General features: G+C 40.2%; 2 protein-coding genes across 4 annotated transcripts in view; both read right to left on the bottom strand.

The window, feature by feature from the left end:
- Nucleotides 1-2,153, bottom strand: part of NADK2 (NAD kinase 2, mitochondrial) — a 33,592-nt gene extending 31,439 nt beyond the window's left edge. The window contains exon 1 of one of the 2 annotated variants that reach the window (XM_079330627.1): nt 1,644-2,153. In XM_079330627.1, coding sequence (XP_079186753.1) covers nt 1,644-1,997 — 354 coding nt within the window. In that variant the 5' untranslated portion in view covers nt 1,998-2,153. The remainder of the gene's footprint in view (nt 1-1,643) is intronic. The other variant, XM_079330626.1, reaches the window with a different exon arrangement.
- Nucleotides 2,154-7,134: 4,981 nt separating this feature from the next.
- The window catches only part of RANBP3L (RAN binding protein 3 like), a 30,941-nt gene continuing 17,722 nt past the window's right edge, over nt 7,135-20,353 (bottom strand). For both annotated transcript variants that reach the window (XM_079330664.1, XM_079330665.1), the window contains exons 9-15: nt 19,711-19,831; nt 18,223-18,322; nt 17,035-17,165; nt 16,015-16,135; nt 15,330-15,472; nt 13,844-14,033; nt 7,135-9,629 (exon numbers count right to left, since the gene is read on the bottom strand). In XM_079330664.1, coding sequence (XP_079186790.1) covers nt 9,586-9,629; nt 13,844-14,033; nt 15,330-15,472; nt 16,015-16,135; nt 17,035-17,165; nt 18,223-18,322; nt 19,711-19,831 — 850 coding nt within the window. In that variant the 3' untranslated portion in view covers nt 7,135-9,585. The remainder of the gene's footprint in view (nt 9,630-13,843; nt 14,034-15,329; nt 15,473-16,014; nt 16,136-17,034; nt 17,166-18,222; nt 18,323-19,710; nt 19,832-20,353) is intronic.

The raw sequence follows: 20,353 nt of genomic DNA, 5'->3' as shown, positions 1-20,353 counted from the left end.
ACTCAAAGTTGTTTCTGCAACTATTACAACCACTGAGTTCACAGCTACTTTTTAAAAAATGCACATTCAAAGCGATACAGGTTAATAATCATGCAAAATGTGCATTCTCATGAGAAAAGAAACTGCACCTACCACTGCATTCAGTCATGAGCACCTTAAGGGATATGCAATGCTGTCCATTGATTCAGTGTCCCAGTCCTGCCTGTACAGAAGCACTCAGGGAAAAGTAACCAAGCCAACCCAGTCTGCTTTTCCTGGGTTTAGCTGTCCGCTGAGGACACCCTCTTTACTTAACAGCAAGTTTTAACAACTTCTCACAAAAACCTAAATGAAAAAAACAGCCTTACAGTTGAGCTGTGAGAGACCTCTTTTCCTCCAACCACCCTATGGAAAGAAGTACTGGGACACCTCAGCAACAGGAACATACATGAGAATCAACACAGACTGACATTGTTGAACCGGGTATACAGAGCTATACGAAACATGTAAAAAATATTTTAGCAGGAATTTGATAGGAGGTAGATGACCAACTGGAGCACATAAACATTGCTAGATGTCTATTATAGATACCACATATTTTATCCCAATTCTTCACAAAGCAAGACTATGCAGCCATTTGTCCTTGCTACCTAAGTTAAGAACATGTACAAGTCTAATCCAAACCTTGCAAGCTAACAGAGATCTAAAATATTTCCAGTTGTAAGAGACGAAAGCTTTGACAGACTTGTCAGACACAAACTAATGTGTGGACAAATTAATGTAATGGACTTATTTGAAATAAAGGTGTAATAATACGAACTCATGACATGGACTTCAGAAACTGCTGGCAGCCAAAGAAACTCCTGCAGGTACCATCTTTCAGCCCACCGGTGGGAGATGAACACTGGAGACAGCCACAGGATAAAGGGAGAACAGGGTGAGCTCACTGAGCATGAAGGAGATGAAGACAACTCTCAGAGAAGCTTTCCTTAGTTCACTAATGGAACTTTATGTTAAAGGTTTCTTAGAGACTAAAGAAAAAGGCTTTTCTAAAAACTACAACAAGAAGGGTGGATCTGAGAGAGATTGGGCTGTTTGGACGGAGGAAAATACGTATGGATGGAGTGAGGATGTGAGGCAAGAAACGGAGGAAATCGAATCAGCCCACTCAAAGACACAGAGTGGATTTTTCATTGTGCTTTCCTCAGCATGCACTTCTCTATTTTTTACACTAAACACAGCAAGAAAAAGGCTGCAGTTTGCTGAGGGCTGCTGGAATCTCTCCGAGAGTAAGACCCAAACACGCTTACTACACAAATCTCTCGGCAGCCTGCAAGCGATGAATGCCCAGCGGCGCGGCTCGTGCCCCGCGGCTCCATCGGATCGGGGGCCCGGGGAGGGAGGGCAGAGCCGTCGGCAGCGCAGGCACAGCGCGGGGACAGCGGCCGCGACCCCGCTCACCTCCACGGCCGCCGGCTCCGCCCCACTAAGGCCCGGGGAAGCCCCAGGGAACACCCGGACACAGCGGCCCGGCGGGGCCGGGCATCAACCTGGACATCCCTCGCCGGAGCCGGACATCACCCTGAGTAACCCACCCACCCCTGCTGCAGCCCAGGCGGCAGCGCCCTCGGTGCCCGGGACCGCCGGCCTCTCCCGCCGCTCACCAGCTGCTTCAGATCCTCCTCGGAGAGCCCGGCGTAGCGGTACCGCTGCTGCTCGAACTCGTACCGCGTCGTCTTCACCACCACCGCCACCCGCGACGGCCGGAACCCGCCCCCCGCCGCCCCCGTCCAGCGCGGCGCGGCGCCCGCCGCCCCCCGCCCGGCCGCCGCCGCCGCGGAGGGGCTCAGCCCGCCGAGCGAGAGTAGGCGCCGGTTGGCGCCGCCGAGCAGCGGCAGCCACGGCGGGGCGGGGGAAGCCGCCGCCGCCGCCCCCTGGCAGAACAGCGCCGAGCGGCGAGCTGCAGCCCTGCCGGCGAGGCTGAGGCGGCCGCAGGGGAAGCCCCAGGAGGAGAACATCTCCCGGGCTCTGCGCCGCTCCCCGGGACGGGCGCGGCGCTGCCGGCGGCGGCTGCGGCCGCTCTGCGGCGGCGCCCGGCACACATGGCCCGGCCGCGCCCGCCGCCCCGCCCTCCCCGCGCGCAGCCGCCGGACCCGCCAATAGCGAGCGGCGCCTCCGGGCACCCGCCCCCTCGAGGGCGGGGCCAGAGAGACCTCCCCGGCGCGTGCGCCCTCTCCAGCCAACCGGGGCACAGCGCGCGGCGAGCGCGTGCCCCACCCCGCGCCCCGGGAAGCGCCACCCACGCATGCGCAGAGGAGAGGGCCCGTTCTCCGCCCGCCCCTGCTTGGCCCCGCCCTGGCTGCGGGTGCCGCGCGGGACGGGGCGCGAGGCACGTAGGCGGTGAGCGATGGGTGTTCTCGCGCCGTGCGCCCCGGGCCGCCGTGAGGGGCGCGGGACCGACCCCCGCCGTGAGGGGACAGTGACAGCGTCCCCAGTGCTCCCCAGCGCTCCCCAGCGTTCTCCAGCGCTCCCCAGCGCTCCCCAGCGCTCCCCAGCGTTCCCCAGCGCTCCCCAGTGCTCCCCACTGCTCCCCAGTGTTCCCCAGTGTTCCCCAGTGCTCCCCACTGCTCCCCAGTGCTCCCCAGTGTTCCCCAGTGCTCCCCAGCGTTCCCCAGCGCTCCCCAGCGCTCCCCAGCGTTCCCCAGCGCTCCCCAGCGCTCCCCAGCGTTCCCCAGCGTTCCCCAGCGCTCCCCAGCGCTCCCCAGCGCTCCCCAGCGTTCCCCAGCGTTCCCCAGTGCTCCCCAGCGCTCCCCAGCGTTCCCCAGCGTTCCCCAGCGCTCCCCAGTGTTCCCCAGTGTTCCCCAGTGCTCCCCAGTGTTCCCCGGTGTCCCGGCGCACAGCTGCCGTGTCCCCCGTGCTTCCCGTGCCCGACTGTGCTCGCTGTGCCCCTCAGTGCTCCCCTGTGTCCCAGGGGACAGCGACAATGCTGCCAGTGCCCCACAAGTACTCTCAGTGTCCCGGGAGACAGCGATAGTGTTAAAGAGATGGAACTTGCTTGGTCTTAGATCGGGTGTGTGGAAATCTCTTATGTTGTTGCTCCTATTCTCGGCCTTTGTGATATTTTTACAGCACCGCAGAAAGGCAAACACGAACTGATAATAGAGTATTAGCAAAACTTCGGATAGCTTTCGGGAATATGCAGGAATTCTGAGACTAATCAGTATTCTGAGAGTAAACAGTGATTCTAAACTGTGTGGCCCCGCGCCCGCGGGACAGCCAGAGTCGCCCGTTCTGGCGGCACGAGGCCCCGCCGGGCGCGCGGGGCCGGCCCTGCTGCCCGGGGAAACGGGCGGCGGGGGAAAACTTTCGGGAAATAATTCAGAAGGGTGAGGAAACAGCACACGCTGTGTTTTAGAAGGACTAAATAGTGCATCTGGTGGGGAGAGCTGGCGATACACGTAGGTTAAAAGCTTTTTTTGTTATCCATATGATCTGGCCTTGGTGGCATCTGCCAGTGTCAGGAAGGGCAGAAAGGACCTGGCCGCAGTGCTGCGAGACAGGGTCTCGCGCGTCCAGGTTAAAAAAAAAATAAAAAATTGAATAATCGATCCTGACTCCCTTTTTTAATATTGTAAGCTTACTTTTTTAATATTGTAAGCAAGCTGTCCAGAAATTCTGTGGGGGTTTGCGTGATTAACTGCCAGAGACGGTCCTTCTGCTGTGAAGGCTTCACTTAGACACGCATTTCTCTTTACTCACCTTATTGCTGATCTTCCCTGGGGGAAGGGATTGAAGCGGCAGCTCCTGCCTGTCAATGCACAACTCTTTCACAGTGCTTTGCCAAGAGTCTTAGGAAATTATCATAGCTGCCCCCATTAAGCTCTTCCCACAAGACAAAGGCTCTCTCTCCAGTCTTTGCTGGTTTGTAGGATGTCTACTGATAAGCTTAGCCTTGAAGGAAAATATCACAAAACAGATTACCAAGAGACCAATTAAACATAACTAATTCCCTTGCTAACCAGAAAAATGCCTCATTCTATATAACCATTAACTTTGAGGTTGTACAAAGCAGTAGGTAATACAATATCCAAAAGATATAAGAGATTTCAAAAATTTATTACTCTGTTCTGAATGGTATCTTATTTTATAACTTATTTGACCATTTAGCTGCTCCTCTAAGATTTTGTGTTTTGTGTAATGTCTGTTTATATTAATAGTTTTGGTCTTTGAAAATCAAATCAGCTTCAACCACTAAGTTTGAATATGGAACAGGATTTTATTCTGAAGTCATGTAATTATCATGTTATGGTCTTTTGAATTTATTCCCACAGCAGGCCTACAAGCATAAAATAGGAAATATTTATTTAAAAATGTAAATTCAAATCAGTAAATGATACCCTAAAGTTCTGGAAACAATGCTGAAGCATGGGGTATGAAGTGATTAATCCAAAGTTCCCAGAAGGAAGTCTCTTACAGACTAGCTCTTTGTCAGAGTACACAGATTGTCTGATACCCCATTGTCTTTGTGGAAACTGAACTTTCTATAACATATAAAATAGAGTTTGCGGAATGTTCTTACAGTTCACATTTTACTTTATAAATGGACATACTTACAAAATATTCATTAGACACTAACCCCTCCCTTACTGCAATTCCTGATTTGAACATAAACACCTGATACACAGCAAGAAGACACAAATATCTGTCAAATGACCCTATTTTGAGTTATATTCAGTTTATGACATATGACATATCTTCACGCCCCGTTTTCAATGACTTTAAAAAATAGATCAGTGAATTAAGGGACAGATTCTTTTATGCAAAATTAAACCAATAAATATAAGCATTTAAATCTGGTGTCCTTATAGGACACAAATATGGACTAGGAGTCAATTCCCACCATAATAACTTTTTGAATCCCTGGCTGACCAAAACCAACTTTGTTTTGGGCATAGAGTACTTAAAAATTTGTCATGGAAAGATGCCTCAGTACTGCCTGAAGTTTGAAAAATGCTTCAGAGAAATGCCCATTTTAGACACCGGGTTATAATACATTATGTAAATTTCAAGATATAAATCCATGGAAAACCAGGCATCCTTAGCTGCATATGCTTCAAGGTATACAGTGAACTTTAAAAAATACCTGTATAATACACAAAATATTCTGTGTAACAAAGTATCTGGAAAAAATTTCTACATGAACAATAAATTTTTCACTAAATTTCACTAGCTGCAAAGCTGGCAATGTGCAACTATGCTAGCTGTTTTATATAAGATAATATCCATGTGTTCTTATTTCCACCCAAAAAATTGCTTATGTTGCCTCTAGTGCAGTTACAATCTGCAACAACTGTTCATTTCTACTCCTTGAAGTCTGTGAATAATGTCATTTGTGATAGTTCAATTAATAACCGGTATATAATTAACTTACCAAGTTTTTTGCATTGTCTAGACTTACTCTATGTGACCCTCAGTGCTACTGATAATGGAAAATGATGATGGTTTGTTTGTGTTTAAAATGGTGATGCTATCAGTATTGGATGCATTCACAGGGCAGGAGGTAAACACACCATCACTCTAACATTTCATAAAATCGAGTCTTCGGATTTTGAGACCAGCTGGCTGCAGCTGTTAATTCTCATAATCCAGAGGAAAACTCCAGACTAATGCTTAGAGAACATGTCACTCATGCAGTGCATCAGTCTTACAAGGCAAGCAGATGAATGTATGAGCAGGTGTAGTCTGGTAGAATTTCTGATTCCAGATCCAATCTGTGTGTTTGCACTTTGCTTGCAATGTATGTATCTCATCACTGATTACTGATAGTTGAGTCATATAATTTGTTTCAAAAATTCCAGATTACAAAATCAAAGAAGAAGCTTATGTAAAAGCATAGTAAGTGCAGCTATGCAAATTACTGATTTTTTTTTCCACAAAATGAGAGAAGCAATCTTTCTTGTCTACACTTCCATTAGAACATATTTTAATTATCAGAGGTTTACTTTTCTACTTTTCTTCCCAGTCTTTGCCTATGCAAAGCAAATTACACTGTCCCTCAAGTGATCTAATACAATTGACTTCACCATTTCAGAAGCAATTTGAATATGCTCAAACAGCTGCAGACACTTGTACAAGTAACTTTAGTGTTTATGAAACACAAACTGTTCTGATTTGAAGTCCACTTTTTAGCTAGAGAACTGCTGTAAAACAGGCCATGCATGCTTTTTCTAAATTTTCCTGCCAGCATGCCCTCGTGGTAAGGCCTCTAAAACCCATCTAAGGGAAATGAGGATCCTCTTTCCCTCTCTGTCCATGTTATACTGGCTGTCCTTAGCAGTGAAAGTAAATGTGCTAGATTTTCCTGCATTCATTTATTCAATGGAGACATTACCTATCTCTTAATTTCATACAGTCTGCCAAAACTATTTCAGAAGTCACTAAAGACTATGACATAAAAAACATGAGGGACAAGATTCATTAAGAAATACAAATGCCTCCAGAATGTAGAGTAGGACATTCAGTCTATCCCCTAGAAGTAGACTTTGATAGAAATTAATAATCTTTGTAGAATATATCATTATTATTAGAAATTGTTGATTTTCTCTCCTTGGGAAAATTACTCCTGCATGAATACACTAAGATCTTCCAGCTCTACATTATGTATATAAATGTCATTGGGGTTTGTCATACATAAATAGAAATTCATCTGGAAAAAAAAAATAATGTTGTCTAGTTTCGTATTTATGTTCTACACCTCTCTTCAAGCTACAGGGACCCATCCTTCCATGGTCTGTTTCTCCTCTCTCCAGAAAGTGATGCAGCTTGTACAGAGGCAGAAATGACACCACTCACTCCCACTAGCATCACAGAAAATACCAAGCTTACCCTGAAACTTCTTCCTCAAAGGGTGCCTTTCTCTCATTTCTGTCACTCAGCAACTGCCAGTTTTCATGAAGAATTTAAATTGCCTTGGAGCATTCTAGTTCCTGTCCAATTTCTTGAAACTGAACAGTGGACTCAGTGTGGGTCTGACAGATGGGTGTATGGAGTGCAACTGCTTACTTGTTTCTTTAGGAAAGCAGGCTTGAGATTCTGCAGCATGGAACTGTAGAAGCTCTAACTGGGACACAAAAAAGACTACTAGTTACACAGAAATTAAAGTGGTAAGAAAATTTTTAATTGTTGAGTCATGGAAATTGCTCTCCAGGTGTCAGAAAATGACAAACTACATCTTTAAAACCAAGGTAATACAATATGTAATGCTGTACTTTCAGGCTTGAGGAACAGTGAATTTTAGTGCAATGAGACTAGAGAGAACACATAATTAGGTTCTTAAGAGCAAAAATTTTTCCTCTGTTGCCAAAGGATTCAATGTCTTTAAAATAAACATTTCTTTTCCTCCTCAGCTTTTGGGAGATGAAGCTTTGTGAGAGTGTATGCACATGACTCTGTGTGTTTATACATATACTTGTGTATACGTAAGGATCTTGGGAAGAGGCACATCAAAAGAGCATTTAGTTATAAACTTTGTTCTGTATGCTGTGGGAGCAAATTACAAAGTGTAAGACCTATGTCGGAAAAACTTCTGTTGTCCCTGCCGTGGAAACCTCCCTCATTTGCCAAGGATTTTACAGCTGTAGTAGAATTTCTAGACTGGTATCATGACACTCAGGTGCTTAAATCCTGTTTCAAAGGAGAGCTTTGATTATCAGGACAGACTTTGAAATCAAACTCTGCATTCAGTGAGTGCACAGCCAGCTGAACTCCAGGGCAAACTTATCACCATGACCTGTTGCTAAATACGTAGGGCTGCTGTGTTTTATGACTGCCTGAGTTTTTACAGCATGGAGCTTTGTCCCTGAGGATGAGTTGCAGCAATGAAATATGAAGGTCAGTGATGTAAATATTGTTGTGGTCACGAGTGAGGCTGATAACAAAGGACACAATGTACAGCTTGTTATGGAAAGAATATTTTTGTTATTGGCAGACTGGAGTCAAAGAGAATCCCCATGCTTTACTGTTTGACACAGGTGCTCTGTTGGGAAGCACTCCCTTTTTCCTGAACGCAAAAATCAAGTTCCACTTAAATTTACTGTCATCAAGATGCTAAATCTTTGTCAGACAACTGCTAATTTTGGTGGGCAGTTTAGGATTCAGTGTATTCCAGATAATTATTTCGGGTTCATCTGGATGCTCATCTGGGCAATGCGCTGAGAATTCAGGAATAAATTAGTATGGTTCCAACTTCATACACATGTTCAAATGGAAAAACTAAATTGTAAAGTGACTGTTCAGGTGTGTTGCACCTTTTTAGATTGAGAAATCATTACAATTACCTTAATTAAAAGGACTTGAGATATTTCGGAACAATGTTTCAGCTCTGAAATGGCAATATGCAAGATATCAGGCAAGTGGCAGTGGAGAGATTGCAGACAAATTTGATTTTTGACAGAATGAAAACATGGAACATAAGTGGTGTGTGTCACTGTGCATGGACTTTTGAATGATCCTGCAAGTCTTGATTCACAGGTTTAGAATTGAGGGGTTTTTTTGCACAAAAATGTTTAGGCAGTGGTTTGTGGAATGACTTTTACAGAGCAACTGTGTCTTGGCCACTATTGGGATTATTGTGCACATGTGAGTGTGTAACATACTCATATGAATGATGCTGTTAGGAATGGTTATAGCTAAGGCAGAAATAATCTCAGATAATCTCACACATTTAAGGGATTTTTTTAATGTAGATATTCTGTTGTACTGTGCTTGCATTTATTTGTGTATATCAAATGGACAATTAATATACACAAGTGCAGGTGCTTGTTTTGTTCAGCTAGAAAGGTGTTTGTGAGCAAGCAGATACACCTTAAATTTTAAAGTTCATATGGCCCTTAAAACAGGCTTTTACTTCTTCATGGTGAATTCTTTTGATGCATAGAGCTGGAAGATGCAGATCATGGTTCTTTTCTCTCAAACAAAGTTCTACAGCCATTATACCACTTCAGGTATTTTTAAAATAAGCAATAAATAAAATCACTTTTATGAAGGCTGATTTCTATAGGCCTTGTAATGTTAAACTGCCATCCCAGGTTTTGTTTGTATGTACTTACAAATAGGATGCTTAATTGTTACCACACAATTTTAAATAAATGTTTTCAGTGACACCTAGTTTAAAGCTTTCCAAACGTATCTTTTAAATAACAGATTAAAAGTAACAAATATCTGTCTACATATATTATTAGTTCATGCTTATCTGGTATTATCCATCAATATGATGAACAAGTACATATTCCCTATAAAATTCCTTACTCTAATAATGTATCTAAATATATTTAATTCTGAAATTGAAAGTCTTTGTAGCTGTTTGTGACTATTGGAAGCCATGGTGTTATTCACAGCTCAGTGGAAAGCAGACTGCCTGGAATCCTCAATAGTGCATCTGAAGTTCTTTCTCAACAAATTAAACTTAAGTTGTCTCTAAAATTAATCTCTACTTAAAAATCATAATGTAATATGCATCTGATTTCCTTCCTCCAGGGGCTGATGAGTCAGCTTAGACATTTTGGGAAGTTGAGTTCCCAATTGAGCTGCTGTAACCTCTGTCAGATATCATGAGCAGACAACAGACCGCCTGCGGCTCCATCCAGAATGATCTGAAAAAGAATTTATTACAAAAATCTTGCTTATTTGAGCATATTCATGTTTTGAAACAATCCAGCATTTCATAATACCAAAGCAGTAGGTTAAAGTTTGGATATGATCAGTTCCTGGTTTAGATAAATAGGTAACTAGATAACACAGGATTATTCACAAATATTTGAGCATGTGAATCATGAAGGAAGCCTATGACCCTCCACGTCAGTAAAGACAAGCACAAAAAGCACTAAGAAATCTGGTATCTAGGTAGGGCAATGTACCCAGGATGCAAATTGTCTCACTCCATGGAGAGTACACTGTTTTAAGACTTTACTGCAGATACTCAGAAAACTCTGAGAAATCCAGCATCTCTTCAAACAGCTCAGTGGTTATGAGAAAGTGATTTTGGTGCATAATCTCTGCGACTTTGACTCATCTGCAGAAAGTAGGTGGTAGAACTGACTAATAATATCAGACACATAATACCATTATCACAGTATTTGCTTAAAAATTGCTGCTACCATCTGGCCACAGGTGAAATGAAAGTTTGTGTTTGTCAGAATATTCTGATTTTCCCTCGTCTCTTTCCTGATATGGGAGCATTTAAAACAGAGTGGGTTTTTTTTCTCTGCTTTAGATATTACTGGTGCCTGCTGAAAATAATACAGAAACTCCAATGAAGAAGTTAATTCTTAACTTTTCCTTTTTCCCCAGTTTTAATCACTATAGTCACTATCAGGGGTGTGTGTGTGTGTGTGTTAGCTTTGGAATCCCTAACAATTGTTAAGCATTTAAATTAAATTGACAAGAAATGCCAAGGATAGCAGATTTTCGGTAGTTACTGTGGAGTTTCTGAAGAGTACTTCCTTTAAGAACTTTAGAAGTACTTTCCTTCAAAATAGAAAGCTCATGTAACATTTTAAATTTTTATGAACTCCAGCATAAGAGAGAGTCCTAATGAAGCTGAGGTGGGAAGTACATGTATAGCAGACCAGAAAATGTGCCGAAAATAAAACATCTTCCATTTCTGCAAATGCATTTGATTTTGCATTTCTGTGTTATGATACTGTCTGGCTCTCAGACTAACACACTACTGGTGTTTGGAGATTACTGGCCCTCAATACCAGTAGTCTCCAAAATCCGTGCAATTCTTTGTGGATCCATAGGGGATACACTTTTACTTCTTTGCAGAATGTGATTTTTCTCATAAGGTCTATGGCTGGGTATGGAGAGACTTCTTGGGACTTGTCTTAGTTCTAGTTTCTTGAATTTTTAAATTCATTCTAATAGCTTCTAAGACAAATTCCAGAGAGGACAACTCAATCAAAAGGGATGATCCCTCAATCAGGAATGAAGTTAGGAGAAGATTTCAGATTGGTGAGGTGGAGTATAAGGAGTAATGCATAAAACTTTTCTTTGCCTAGTGACACTGCTGTACCTCCCAAGTACTTTACTTGTTTGACTTTTGTCAGCCAAGAAGTTTACTGTTTAGTCTAAATTCACTTCCTCAGCTGACTTTATAGTCAGAGGGAAAAGATAAATACTTTACACAGAGTTACTGATCCCATCCACTCTTAAAATCTATTTAAAGATGAATTGTTCTTTTTCTCTCCACTCAGATTTACAGCACAATTTGTTGGTAAAAATATTCAGGCTGTAACTGGTGAAATCTAATCTGATAAAAATATCAGGCACAGCAGATTTGTCTTCGTGGACTTTATGAAATTAATATCTCTACTTGAAAGTAAAGCAATTAAACTAGGAATTTAAAAATATGGGAATACATGTTTATACTGAACTCATAAAATCATAGAAAAATCTCTACTACCTTTTACATTATCTGTATATAGCATTAACATACTGTAGAATAAGAATTTTCTATAAAGAGTGTTTACAAGTCTTGCAAATATGCAGGATCACTTCAATGTCCACAATTCACTTATTATGTGTATATTTTTTGCTTTTTTCTTCAGTCTCAAGCAGTAAAGACGATTATTATAAATATACAATGAAGGTAATTATCCAATTTCTCATGTCTTTTACAGTGTCTTGAAACACATAGCACAATCTAGGTAACCGTGTGAGTTCAGTTTGGCAAGAAGGAAATTGCTATATTAAGAAAAGAAAACCACTCGGAAAAGTGAGAAAAAACAAATAGAATGGAATTAAATAAAATGCAGGCATATTTTGTAAATTCTCCTATTTCTTGTAAAGAAACAGTCTCTGAAGGCTTATATTTCTTAACATTTATATACTCTTAAGGAGATGTAATCTCTGAAACTGAGTTACATCAATAAAAAGATGATTTATTCACGTATACAATGAAAATGAAAGAAAGAAAATTAAGATTAAAACAAATGCTCTTAAAAAACCAGGATCTGTTCTCTTGTATCTAAATGAACATTTCTATGCTGGTACTTAAAACTGACCTATTCCTCTTCAAAACCCTTAAGGCCTATTATTCCTTTATTTTTGTAAAAGGGATTTCCAGGGACAATCATGGGTGAGATTGAGTGTCTGAAGGTGGAGAGTGACTTGGATACCAGTAAATGAAAAGTGTGCAGATTAAAACATTGCGGCTCTGAGAATAGATTAAGATAAGCAGGAATTGCTAGAAGCCATTAAAAAATCACTTGAATGAATTGTTACAACTGTTGTTACAAACTGGAATAAATGAGGCAAAGATGCTTAAATTGAAAGGACAAGGCAAAAAAAACGACCTCACACATTTCAAAACCTGTTTGTTGGCTGTCATCTGAATATTTGTTTCAAAAGTCATAAATATTTAACTTGTATATCTGAGTTCCTACACTAATTTCCAAGTTACCAGAAACTGTGTGCAGTTTTGGATCACCTCAATATTAGAAGGATATAAAGGTATTGCATTCTATCAGGAGGAGGAAAACCAAAATGGTGAAGGGCCTTAAGGAGAAGATGTATGAGGAGCAGCTGAGGTCACTTGGCATTTTGTCCCTGGAGGAGACTAAGGGGACATCTCATTGGGGTCTTCCTCGTGAGGGGAAGAAGAGGGGCAGAAACTGATCTCTTTTCTGTGGTGACTGTGACAGCACTTGAGGGAACAGCCTGGAGTTGTGTCAGGGGAGGTTTAGGTTGGGTATCAGGAGAAGGTTCTTCCCCAGAGGGTATTTGGGCACTGAACAGGCTCCCCAGGGCAGTGGTCACAGCACCAGCCTGGCAGAGATCAAGAAGCATTTGGACAACACCCTCAGGCACGTGGTGTGACTCCTGGGGTGTGCTGTGCTGGGCCAGGAGCTGGACTTGATGATCCTTAAGGGACCCTTCAAATTCAGGAAATATCCTACAATTCTGTGATAAAGGGGGAAAAAATTGTTTCATTAGGGAAACAGTACTTATAGATTTCACTGTTCACTACTTGATTTTTGATGAATAGTTGTTGAAAGAAACACTTATATTATAAGGACAATATGTCCTAGCTGAAGAAGGAAACTAATCCTTTGAGCAACAACTCAGAATTGCCTGATGTAGTCCAGCTGTTGAAAAATCACACCTAATTGCCAGCTCCTGTATCCACTTTGACACAAATATTTGCTCCTGAAATATAACTTGTCTTTTGCTAAGACAGAAGAGCTTTTAAGTCTAACAGCTCTTTCTGCCTTGATCTCTACAAATGTGACCACAGCCCTGTTGTGAGTTGCATTAACAGAATTATTAAGGTATTAATATCTTCAGTGGCATTTTTCTCTATGAGGAAATTACATTTTTGTTATGGTGAAGAAAGCAGGCAAAACTGGTAAATGTTGTCCTGCAGATTTCCTAGTTGAGGTAGTTGTTACAGCTGATCAAGAATCATGTTTTGAATTAAGTTAACCATGACATAATAAATATCTTAGTAAACACACTGTGCTCCAGGCTTTTAGTAACAAGTTAGTCACTGATGTGAACAGACTCATCCTTCACTTACTCAAGGTAAAATCAGTATCTCAACATCTCTAGTCATTTCTGCTGAAATATACTGAAAAAACATTTAGGTAATGCTTGAAAATATAAAATTTCTTAAGCCTCAAGCTTTTGTTATGACTATGAATATGAGTAGATACTTGAGCTGGCACAATCTTACATTCTAACAGTAGTAAGTCAAAATGCTAGAAAGAATTACCCGATTTCTACCTGAAAAAAAAAAATCCCATTTTCATTACTTTAAGCAAATACCCTGAAAGGATTACACATTTCCAGCAAAACTTCCGCTTACCAGATCCAGTGCTGCTCACTTGAGTTAGTTCTTCATCATCATCATCACTATCACAGTTTAATGGCTGAAAAACTGTTTCTGACTCTGTGTCTACTTGGTGAGCATCTGGCTCCTGCTCAGCAAAGCTTCTCAAGGCCACAAGACGATGATGAATTGCTGCATAGAGGTGTTCAGTGTCTTTTGAGCTTGCCTGCAAAACATAAAATGTATACAGTCCAAAACAACTGAGAAAAGTCTGTATTTAAAACTTGGTCTAAAAATAATTAAAGAGTTGCATTTTGTCCTTTCTAATGAAAAACAGTCAGTTTAAGATTCACACTTAATAATGAACATCCAGTTAAACAGTTTGTTTATGTGGTCTGAACTTCATATGCAGATGTTGATTATTTTCTCCATAGTTACAAGAAACATAAACTTAAAAATTAATTCCTCTGAAAAACAGCTCAGTTTGTATGGAGTACTTGGTATTTTGGATGATTCCTGAGTTTGATTCTAGGACATTAATGTAGACAGTAGCCAGGTGGATGCTGTAGGAAGGTTACCACCCTCTTCAGCAACTGTGAAAGCAGCTTCCTGCAGCCCTTACCACACCCATACAGTTCTCATATATGGTGATTTCCTCATACATGTCTAGTGCCAAAACAAATGTACAGAATGTAAATTACACACTCTATGAAAACAGTGCAGCACACCTGGAAATCAGGACATTTATAATTCTCACAGGCAGTCCATCAGTCCAGCACAGCCTTAGTTAAGTCAATCCCTGTTAGGAAGTGACAGCCTTACAGTACTTGCATATACAATGATTGGTGCTTTGCTTATGTATTATATGTGATACTTCCTGGAAATGATGATTTATTTTTCTTTCCCAGCAAGCTGAATCCTTCCTAGAAAGATCCACTGGGGAAACTGTAAACATCCTTAAAACCATGTGTATGCTCTCACTTTCCTGCTTGGGACATATGTGCTATTTATTTGCAGGTAAGTCCAGCACATTTCCATCTCCAATTTAGCCCTTGCTGCAGAAAATCAGGGTTCCCAGGACTATTGTTTTACACAAGGCAATATTGAAACTCTGTTTTTCTCAACTGAGAAATTGAGAATGGATTTGGATGGATTTGTTGCAAGTGCTGTTTTGAGAACCATGGCAGAAATTTACCAGAGTAACTTACAACTGTAAACTGTAAATTGTAACTACCTGTGAAGAAATTGTCAGGTGTATTGCTTTGATTAAAAAAAAAGCCATTTCTGCATATTTCTGGAATTATATCCATTCCATTGGTGGTATGTGAACCAGAGCCTGGAAACATCTATCTTAAGGCCAGATCACATCATCACACCTGTTTTTTTTAAATATAATTCTAACACATTCCATAATAAAAGCCATGTAATATCTAAGCTGTCTGATGAGCATGAAAGTCATTTGCTAAAACTAACCTTCAGCAACCCTTCTGAGTTCTGGGTGAAGCTGTTGTCTCCTACTCACCTGAGTCAGAAATACTTGAACAGAATGGTCCTCTTGATCTGTTGCAGTGAAGCACAGGCTCTTTCTGTTTGCTCTTTTTATAACCATTTGTTCCCAGAGTTGGGTGTTGAGAATCACTCTCAAACTACCTTGATTTCGCATAACTAAAATAAGAAGGTTAATATGATAAGATATGCTGCAGCTGTTTTCTTCAGCACTTGCAATAATTATTCTTTTTTATTTGGTCTAAAAACCCTGATACAGTAAGATTTTAAAATTTTTTAATATCCCAATGTATTAGCTTCTTTCAATATGTCTGGCACACAAAGGAAATAATCTGAAAACTGAAATTGCTGAAACTGTGAAATACAGTAAAAAAAAAGTGACAGCACAGTAAGAACAATGTTCCAAAAGAGTCTTGAAACAGTGCTACTGAAAAAGCAGAACAAAGAGCAAACTGTTAGACAGATGACTGAGCTGAAGACACAGTGCAGCAGATAAGTACACAGAACCTAATAATATGTGTGAGCCCAGATCCTCAGTCTGTAATACAGAGAACTTTCATCAGGTAAAAAGATTCTCAAGAACTTAAATGTTAAATGTAACTATCTTCTCAGATTTAAATGTTCTGAAATAAACTCTGACCAACAATAATACAAGTTACTTGGTGCTTTCTGTATGGGGTATTTAATTATTTAATTCATACTTAGCCTTGACCGCAACATTCCATGCTTATTGCTAGAAGTGTCATTAAGCCTCAGGGATCCTCTGCCTCTTTCAGTCCACGTTAAAGAAAGCTTATTAAATACAAAGAGTTTGCAGTTAATCTGAAAGAGAAAATCATTATGAAAATTTCCAGCCAATGCTATTTTTATTTGCTCTAAAACTTTTGATCTGGCTTTTAATACATCCATATGCGTGTCTACAAAGGTAGATATATAGACATATAGATATATATAATCTTATTACTTAAAATTAAGTGGCTCCTAGATCTGTGCTAAACTCTTTTCTCATCATAGAAAACATACAGTTTGAATCCCAGTTTACTTTTTCAGTTATTTCATCTTTATTAACTCTTTGTTTGTGATATCCACTAGCATAGCTAAATTTGTTGCAAAAGTTGTACAACGTTATTTCCTCACTCATTACGTTATGCAGCCCAGTATACAAGTAGTGCTTCTAGAAGAGTACTGCTCCCAAGACAGTAAAATTTTTGTGTTCTGCTAAGATAGAAGAATTAATCAAAGATAAAATAATGTTAAGATTTTTAAAATCGTAATTGCTATTTTCCAAGAAAATAATATTTTGAAGACAAAGAATAGCCCTGCCACATTGGAAAGCTAATTGCTATTTTAGCTGAACTATAAAACAAATTACTTTAACAACACATTGCTTTTTTTTCCCCAAAAAAGGTTTTTCATAAACCCCATGTTTACTCACATCACTTCCAATTCTAAGGTTTTGGTTACAGGTAATATACTGTGTAGATGCTTATAAAATACCACAGAAATAGTCACTTACTTGAAGGGATAACAAAATGAACAAGCACAATACGAAAAAGAAAGTACCAACTTACAGAAAAATGGTTTAGCTGAGGCATAGCTCAAAAAAAGTGAAAATTTAAAATATAACTTGAAGTAACTTTCAGATTGCTGCATCTGCAATAAATCTAGATGTTCTTTTCAGCAACAAAACTATTCACCATTAAGGTTTATGAAATACAGACCTGCAATACATTGTGTTCTGCTTCTTCTCCAGTTATAACTTCAACTTTATCTAACAGGATTTTCTCCACTGGCTTGGAAATACAAGCAGCTGCTGATTCAATTAGTGTTGCATTCCTCAACAAAGCTCTTTCTGAAGAGAAAAAAATAAAAGAAGTTCTTTCTGTACAGGGAACATTTCGGCAATATTGTTAGGATAACAAAACTAGTACACAGGATGTGACCTCATAATACCTGTCGTATCTCACATTGTTTAGTGTTATTAATACATTTTTGGCCACAGGAACAAACATAAGAGGAAAAAGCAGGAATCAAAAATACCTCACTAAAAAGGCTCATACAGAGCTGTTTATAGTTGCAGAGGTTTGTCCCAAGGGACAAACAGAAACAAGGCCTAAATATTTAGGAGATGATTTTCCGAATTAACTTCATCTGATATTTTGTTATGCTAAGTATACATATCCCAGTATTCAGAATAATAATACATACACAAGAAATGTTTAACAGGAACACAGACAAGGTTTAAATGGAACGACATTGTTACAAAGCTCTGTATCTTAGCATAATCTATACACATGTTCTGAAGGCTTTATTTTTATAATTTTTTACTTGTAACAATGCTTACACAAATCACAGGATCTAATACATCTGTCAGTAAAGAGGAGTGCAGAATTTGTCAAGAAGGTTCACAAAAGGGCCTGTTGGGGACTGTCTCACAGCCTAGGTTCACATGGCTTAGCAGAAAATCTCACACCAGAGTCACCAACAAGCCCTGAGATCTGTCTGTATAGAACTTTCAGTCCCACAGTTATGATTCAAAATAACAAAGTAATTTATATGAGAATTTGAAAAATGCAGCAGACACCCTAAAATTGTAATTCAACAATGTGGTTCATAAAGGTTGCTGCAGTTTTTTTCAAACAGTAAATTATAATCTGTACTAAATAATAATATTCTGTAATATTTTCTTGACTAATTCAGATCATGCTTTCTGAAGTTAGTCTAGTTCATATGTCATAAACCAAAGCTGCTTTCTGAATATAGATTTTGGCACATACTCTAAGTGTACTCATGACTGGATAGTTTGAGAATAGATGAAAATTATTGACCAGCACTCATTAGATATCCTCTAAGATACAATGAAATAATAATAATAAAGCTAATTGTGCTTATTAGCTGAGTATGCTTACTTGTTTGTGGCCCAACATGAGAAGATTCTGTGGACATGGATGTTATTTCTCCTTTGTGTAAATCAGCTTCATTACACAGCTTGGGATGCCTCTCAGGGCTCTAAAAAAGCACAGGGGAAATAAGAATTCTTGTTTTAAAAAATGAGTACATTATTTTATATCAAACAGAACATTGAATCATTTGATGCATGCTAGGCTGAGGATTAGCAGTTTTAGTAGCTTCACAGTAAAAACTAGCCCAGATGATACAATTTCAGTCTCTAGAAAAAGTAATATTACTATCATAGAATCAGTGCATCATTCTTCCTCTGAGAAGAATAACCTCTTTGTGTGGATCCTGGACTAGTATTTAAATCCACTGAAGAACTTAGATGTTAACAAACCTTAACACCTGGTTAATTTTGAGTTCAACCCCGTTCCCAGAAGAGCAGTTTAAAAGTCAGACACCACAAAACCTCGTAGGACTTAAAAATTTCTATCACCTTCAGTTTGGCAGATAAATTTTCTTAGGCATAAATAAATGCTTGTGGCTCCTGACAATGCACAGTGTCTCAACTCATACCTTATAAATAAATCTTGCTCAGAAGTCATAGCCCAAATCTATGGTTGCCAAGCTTTTTACCTGGCTTATAAGCATACAGTTTTCATCCTACTTCAATTGCAATTCAATTTTCAATGGTGCAGTCCTCAGCTTGGGAACCATTTTGTCCTAGAGTCCTTCAGGACTTAAGCTGCCTCATAAGCATGCACAATATGCTTTAATATGCATAGACACTCTGTAGGGTGAGTGTCCAATTTTTCCCTCTTACTTATTTTTTCTTCATACATATTCCCCCACACAATCACAGAATGGTTTGGGTTGAAGGAGACCTTAAATATCATCTGGTTCCAACCTCTCTGCCATGGGAAGAGACACCTTTCATTAGACCAGGTTGCTCAGAGCCCCATCCAGCTTGGCCTTGGATGGTCACCCTGGATGACCTCCAGGGATGGGGCATCCACAGCATTTCTACCAATGTTTTCCTATGGTCTCACCACCCTCAAAGATAAGAATTTTGTCCTAATATCAAACCTAAACCTACTTCCCTTCATTTTGAAGCCATTTCCCCTTGTCTTGTCACTCTGTGCTCCTGTAAAGTCTCTCTTCTTGTAGACATCTCTTTACAGTTATGGTGGATGTTGCTAGAGCAGCAGGAACCACATTCTTTTATCTTATATTGTGGGTGTTCCACCTCACATGGATTAGATAAAAAACCTTTTTTCAAGTCAAAAAAAAGAGCAAACCAGAAATGCATATTGGTACACATTAGTAATTAAAGAACCCACGTAGGGTGGTGTAGATAAGAATTCCTACCCCTCCAGCAGCACATTCTCAGACACTTTTTCCTTAAGAGACATTGGAACCATATTTACTCACATCTTTAAAAGAAGGAGGACCTAAAAAGAATCAATATCTGAAAAAGCAGTTATACTTTTAAGTACACTGACCTTGATAAAAAGTCTGCCAGCATATGCAGATCTGACCAAAACTCTTTCAACCATGTTTTCCCCAAACACAAAATCAGAATTGCTGCTGTTTTGTACACTTCTTTCTTTGAGCAACTGACTTCTGTCGGAACAAAATAACATAAGAATGTGATTTAGAACTATTTAAAGCACTTTGAAGATTCACCACATCTACCATTAAAGAAAAACAAGAAAGTAATCATGTAATAATCAGGTGAGTTCTTTAAGAGAATCTAAGAATATTCTCTATGGAACGTTTCACAAAAGGAACAGAGTATAACCCTGTATTTCCTTAAGATTACTGAGGATGTTCCTTCAGACCAAAGAACAAGCAGCAAAACAACATGCCAACTCTCTTCAGGGAAGCATCTTACTCCAGAAATTATACAGAGTTAGTTTTGTTTCCCTTTTTCCTTCTGCTCCTCCAAAGGGAGCAGCTATCCTTTCAAGCTGGTGCAGCTCCTGCAGTACTCTGCAGAATAATGTATAACCCAGAGCCTTACAGGCACTCCTAGGTCATCCTCCTTACATCTTGGAAGGGCAGGAAGGCAATGTATTTACATACACACACAAATACTGAAAAAATGTACAGCTATGATAGCAGATGGCTTAAGATGATGTATAA

This window comes from Erithacus rubecula (assembly GCF_903797595.1).
Source record: "Erithacus rubecula genome assembly, chromosome: Z".
NCBI classification, from domain to species: Eukaryota; Metazoa; Chordata; class Aves; order Passeriformes; family Muscicapidae; genus Erithacus; species Erithacus rubecula.
This window is presented reverse-complemented; position numbering and strand designations above follow the sequence as displayed.